The 6,843-nt window shown below is 37.4% G+C and overlaps 1 protein-coding gene across 1 annotated transcript; it reads left to right on the forward strand.

The window, feature by feature from the left end:
• The first annotated feature begins 3,799 nt into the window (after positions 1-3,799).
• On the forward strand, positions 3,800-6,553 carry LOC27209029 (NHL repeat-containing protein 2). Its single transcript, XM_016184554.3, has 3 exons — positions 3,800-4,071; positions 4,125-5,332; positions 5,395-6,553. The coding sequence occupies exons 1-3, from the start codon at positions 3,885-3,887 to the stop codon at positions 6,151-6,153; spliced, it is 2,154 nt and encodes a 717-aa protein (XP_016025987.1). The 5' UTR covers positions 3,800-3,884; the 3' UTR covers positions 6,154-6,553.
• Positions 6,554-6,843: the final 290 nt, after the last annotated feature.

The following is a 6,843-nucleotide window of genomic DNA, read 5'->3' on the forward strand; positions in this document are numbered from 1 at the left end:
TCTATGTATTCTTACTTACATTTATACATATACATATGTATGCAGAAGGCATTGACCACTTGAGCTACAAAGTGCATGCTCAGCATTCCCACGCTCCGCGATCGTCTTATGTATAAGCGTTAGATCGTATTACTGGGGTGCTGGAGTGCTTACGTAGTTTTTTGGTGGTCTTTTTGTATATTTGTATATTTATATTTATTATGACAAAGTGTCACAATGTATTGACGCTAAGTTATACCCAATCATTTATTGTTTTGTTAGGGTAGATTAGTCCAATATGCTACAGAGATTTCCTCTGCAATTTCTGGGGGCAAGTTCTGCACCCTCAGCAAAAAAAAAAGTTCATGGACCATACAGACTGGTATAGATCGATACATACAAATAAAGCGAAAACTAAGCCCGTAAAATTCTTCAATGGGTAATAAATCAAAAATAAATTGTGACATAAGAAGACGGAAAACTAACATGCCCAACAATGATAACCGATTTGCCATTTTGGCCGATGACTTAGATTATCTGCCAAATTCTGAAAAAGACATTAAGAGACCCCTAAGCCGCCTCCAATCTACATCAGAGAAAAAAGTTCCAGCGCCTTCGTAAACAAAATAATAGACCTTATTGGGAAAGACAGTTTCCACATAATTCCCCTGACGAAGGGCAGCATTCATAAAACAAAAGTGCAAGTCAAAACGGAAGTAAACTTTAGAGCGCTTACCAAATACCTCAACGATTCCAAGAAAAACTTGTATACGTACCAGCTAAAAAGCAGCAAGGGACTACAAATGTTATTAAAGGCTGAAATAAATCCTGAGGAAATATCAGGAGCCCTAATAGAACAAGGTTTTAAGCCGAAATCAGTTAGCAACATATTTAACAAAGATAAAAAGCCACAACCTCTTTTCAAGGTCGAACTTGAACCAGACTCTTGGGCATTAAAGAAAAACGATAGTCACTCCATTTATAAGCTGCAATATCTCTTACTCCGTAGAATCTCTGAAGAGCCGCATAAGCGCAAAGGACCCGTACAGTGTGCAAATTGCCAAGAATATGGTCACACAAAAACTTCTTGTACCCTTCGCACTGTATGTGTAGCTTGTGGTGAGCTTCGCAGCTCTGTTAACTGCCCATTAAACAAAGCTGACCACAGTATGAAAAAGTGCATTAACTGCGGAGGTTACCACAGCAAACTACAGAGGTCGCCCTGTATATAAGGATCTAAAAATTCGGCTACACCAAAAAGTGACTGATGATGCGTGTGCAAAGCACGCCGAGCACAATTATACCCTCAAAACAAAAACCTGATGTCCACTTAAACAGTCTGACCAACAGGAACGTAACATTTGCAAGAGCGCTTAAATCAGGTCTTGCATCTACAACTCCATTCCTACAAATCCTACAACTCCATTCCTACTCGCTGTACAAAACAAGGTAAATGCTGATCAGCCAACAGGACAGCCACAAGGCAATATTGAAACAATGATCTTTAACTTGGCCTGCCTGGATAGTGCATACCCTTCCCTGGCTTATACAACATTTTTTCGTTGTGCTCATATATAAATGCCTTCCACCTTTTGATTTTAGCATTTGTGTTTTTATCTGTGTGGTAAAAAATCTGGCTTTTTTCAAATTTGGGTCCGGGGTCGCCCCGGTGTCGCCCAATGTTTTTGAGTTTAGCTTCCGAAAGTCTATAATTATCCGTTTTTTCTTATTTTCCTTTTCATCTGTACCCTTTTTGTCGACTACTCAAACGGGATTGCTGTAGGGTGAGCGCGAATGTCGAATAATTCCGTCTTTTACCCCGTCTTGGGGTATGGAGAAAGTCTTGAGTATACCGGTTGGTCACCTTCCGTCCGTATGGTAGCAATAATATTGCTGTTAAATGACAGTGCCTCTTCTGGGTCTGCAAAGACACCCAATCGGTCTTCTAACATTGTGTGGAATTTGTCGGCTATCTGGTTTGGTACTACGACGTCCTTTATATCAGAGAAATTAACGCTATTACATTTTACAAATTTAATTGGTTCGACTGAGTTTTTGATTTTTAATATTTTATTTTTCAAGTCCAATTTTGCATTCATTTGCGATAGTGTGTCTAATCCTAATATAGCGCCAAAGCTTGAGAGGTCCGTTAGAATGAAGAAGGAAACAGTCTTGTTGGAAAGTTCAACAATGCATTTATATTTCACCGTGTTGCAACCATGAAGAGACTTAACAGAAAATTTATTTTGTACCGGCGTTATGTACTTAAGTTCGGTGAGGGGCTGTATATAGTTTTTAAAGAGCCGGTGTCGATAAAGATTTTTATGGTTTTTCCTGCTAAGTTTCTTTCTATAAACGGTAGCAAGGACCTGTGGCAAAAAACTTTTTAAGTTCTTGGTCAATATCCTCAACAGCTACTGTTGCCCCATATTCTGACTCCTCTAGATCTTCTTCTTGGGCTAAATGGATCACTATTTGATGTTTCGGTCCTGTAAACCTAGCAGTCCCACTATTTGGTCTCTTTGTTGTATGTTCATGTTGTTTTTGCTGTCGAGTTGGTCAAGCATTTTGAAATTGAGGTAAGTTACACTGGTCCAAAATTGGTGCTTGCCTAAGTTGGTTTGATCGAATGGTTCGCATGGATACGTATCAAACAGCTGAGTCGGTGCCTGGACTGGTATTTGACCTGCTTGACTGTCAAAACTGGGCACTGGCGCTTGTTAGAATATGGGGTTTTGACTTGCATATCAGTGCTTTTACCCCTATTAATTTTTTTCCCAGCTTCGGAACTTTGTCCTGAAAATTTGTTGAGTGGTTCAGAACCAATTGATATTTGACTTAACCTCCTGTGCTTGAGCAAAGGCAGTTGGTAAGTCCTTGGCTCCTTTGGCAAACAGGATATCACTCAATGACTTCTTTGTGCCTGTTATAAATACACGTAACGCGTCTCAACGTCGACAACTCTTGCTCGATAATGTAGATGGGCCTTTTGTCAGCGTAAGTTAAGTCAAGGCGATTAATTATAGCCTTAAAATTCAACGGTGTGCTGATCAAATCTAGCACGTTCTTTGCTGACTTTTTAATTCCCCTCGTTTGATTCATATACATTAAAAGCGACATGAGCCTGGGCGTTTTAGATTTAGTTGTCTCCTTTAGATATCGTAGGTTTTAGACTTAATTGGGAGCCAATTTTGGTTAATATATTTATTTGTGTAAGTATAAAAATTATAATTGAATTTATGCGGTCTGCACTTAATTAGGCGAATTCGTATGTTTGTGCGTGATGATGACCGACGCGTCTTATCTCAAAATATCGACTGATGATTACAAATTAAATGTCTTAAGATTACCCTACGTACTTCAGCAGAGCTTAGCTCTCCTCTCGAAAGTTGCGATACTCTTACATCAAGGCAAGCATAAGCAATAAGCAACAGTGACTCCAGTTAACTTATATAACCAATCAATGTAAACATAAGGGCAGTATAAGAAAGATTTTTGTCACTAACATTTAGTCTTAAGCTGAAATCAAATGAATAAAGACGTGACGTATTTCTCCGATAATTTTTTATTTCTTAGCATTATCCTTAGGTAACTGACGGGACTTTAGTTCGACTTTATAAAATACAAACATTTCACAATATATATATCTTTATAATTCTCTAAAACTCATCTATCGTTCATTATGGAATAAACTCTGTTTGTTCTGCGGGCGGACAATTTCTCAATCAAAGTAAAATCGAACATTTTTGAATTTTATACATGTTCCGTTCATCACTGTTCCTAATAATAATAATATTAAATTTGACGACAAGCATGTGTACATGTATATAGTTTCCATTTCGGACGTCTGGTCACATTAACTTTATCTGATTATATACAGTTTTATATTTACAACTTATGCTAGAATGGATTTTAATAATGACTTATCACCTATTGATATTTTGACATTTATAACAGATGAACTGCTGCAAGCATACAAAAGCAGTAGTGGAGAAAATGAAAAGGCTAGGACAATTGTCAAGTTCCTTGAGCGATGGAATGACGATATCTCCATTGCGAAACTCAAGGGTCTCACTGTTGAATTTGAATCAGGTAAAAGGAAATTCTACTTATCAATGCTTCATATTATTAATTCTTTACTTCAGATTTAGAGTGGTTCAATGTAAGTTGTCCCTTATCGATAACAGGATTGCAAGGAAAAGTTATCATATTAGACTTTTTCACATATTGCTGCATTAATTGTATGCATGTATTGCAAGAGTTGCACTTATTGGAAGAACGCTTTCCAATAGAAAGTGGTGTTGTAGTAATCGGTGTTCACAGTCCTAAGTTTGAAAATGAACGCAATGCGGCAAACATTATGTCCGCTGTACAACGATATGGAATATCACATCCGATTGTTAATGATTCACGATCTGGAATGTGGCGCGCTATTGGCATTCGTTGCTGGCCTTCTCTGTTGATTCTAAGCCCGTCTGGTGTTCCCATGATGTTATTAATGGGCGAAGGACATGGAAAATTCCTACAGGATTTTTTTTCTTCTGCCCTATCGTTTTTTAGCCGTCAGGGTATAATTGACCATAGGGGTTTACCTATAAAATTATTTCGTGATTTTCAACCAGCATCTAACTTGCGTTTTCCCGCAAAGATCGTTCGAAGCCCTAATGGCCAGTATGCTATTGCTGATACGGGGAACAACAGGGTGCTTGTGCTTACAGCAGACGGTGTGGTACAGCACAGAATTGGAGGACACCAGCCTGGTTTCGTGGATGGAAACCTTACAGTAGCACGGTTTAATAATCCTCAAGGCATTGCATTTCTTAATGAAAACGTTTTGATTGTAGCTGACACTAAAAACCACGCAGTTCGTCAGATCTCTCTAACAAATGCAATAGTGGAAACTCTTGCCGGCACAGGAATTCAAGGAAATGAACGAATAGGTGGACGTCTAGGTCCATTGCAGCCACTGTCGTCACCGTGGGATGTTGCCATATTTCGAACGAGGGACATGGATATGTCCTTTCATCTTGATGAACGTAACATACCAGAAAAAACAATTATCCTTATATCCATGGCAGGCACCCACCAGATTTGGGGCTATTTTCCTGAAGGAATTATTTGGTGGAAATTTCGTAAATTCGAGCCTTGCTGCTGTGTCTCACTAATAGGAAACGGTTTGGAAGAAAACCGTAATAATTCTTACCCACAGAACGCTGCATTCGCACAGCCATCTGGCCTGGCTATAGCGGGAGACGTTTTATATATAGCTGACAGCGAAAGCTCTAGCATACGCAAAGCTTCTATGATAGATGGAAAGGTGATGCCCGTCGTCGGAGGAGATCGAAACCCTCTTGTATGTTCCATGTCATGAATTTCATTTATATAGTCTTTAAAATTAATGTATGATTTTTCTAGAATTTATTTGCATTTGGCGACATTGACGGTAGACTATTCAGCGCGAAACTCCAACATCCGTTAGGAGTGACTTTCAATGATGCCAATAACAGACTCTATGTTGCTGATACCTATAATCATAAAATCAAAATTATTGACATCGATTCAAATGATATATCTACTCTACAAATTAAGAGCCAAGAAAATACTAACCTGATTTTAAACGAGCCCGCCGGACTGTGCTTGGATGCCAGCGGAAAAAAATTGTTGGTAGCTGATACCAATAACCATTTAATACATATAATAGATTTGGTAACGCTTATAGCACAACCGTTTGGTTTAGATTTCAGACAAATAGCGTCCGCTAGTGAAATTGATGCGCCACAAGATATACAAAAGGCTACAGAAAATAATATAATTAAAACATTGCCTCTTGATTTAATTAAACCAAGTAAAATTTTTTTTAATCTTCGACTTTCGCCCATATTTAACTTTACGAAGGAAGCTCCTCAAAAATGGATACTGAAAACTGTATGTCAATCTGTAATAGTAAATCCATCGTCTGGAACTCTACTTGATGGGATGTGCCATATGCAGGTGCAGGCTACTAGGCCTGATTTTATGTGTGAAAGCAGTCAAATATTTACCATCGAATTCGTATTAAATTTATGCCTCTCAAATTGTTGCCTAGTAAAAAAAATTACAGTTTCTATAAAATGCGATGACATACCAGAAGAATATATTTCCATCCATAACGTAAATATTGACATTGACCAATAAAACATGTTTTAATAGAAAAGTTTTGCATATATCAATGATAATGTTTCGGTATGTACATTTATATCCTTTACTCTCAGTGTTTGAATAGTTGTTTTAAATAATTTATTACCGTAGAGTAATAAGTTATATTGGTTTCGTTTCAAAAAGTACCTAGTCGACATAAGTATTTTGACAAAATAAACACTTAACATTTTGTCAGTGAATCTATTAAATGACTTGATACGACTTTTTTTTTTTAAAGTAAGAACTATAAACTTAAGAATTAACAAACGAATATTTATTCATTGAAACTTAAAAGGATGTAAGCAATTTAACAAAATATAATGATTTTTTGTATCGGCATAAGTATTTTGAGAATCCTTAATACCAAATAAAAGGTTAAATGTTGCTTAGTATTGAAGTATGGGAACAATAATAAAATATATATCCTCCTTTGGCAGAAATAACTTTTTGGAGTCGGTCCGTTACGGAATCCACCAAATTGTGAAGGAGTTCCAAAGGGAACTGATCTCAGAAATCGTTTCCTCTCGAGTTTTGTGTAACTAAATTGTTCTTTTGAGTCTTGAAAGAGACTAGATGTTCCAATTAATATTTAAATTTGGACTTTCAGGTGGCCGGTTCAAGACGGTGACTCCAACATCCTTAAAAAAGTTCGTTATTATTCGGGCTTTGTGGCATGGAGCATAATCT

Source organism: Drosophila simulans, chromosome 2R (genome assembly GCF_016746395.2).
Source record: "Drosophila simulans strain w501 chromosome 2R, Prin_Dsim_3.1, whole genome shotgun sequence".
In the NCBI taxonomy this organism is placed as follows: Eukaryota; Metazoa; Arthropoda; class Insecta; order Diptera; family Drosophilidae; genus Drosophila; species Drosophila simulans.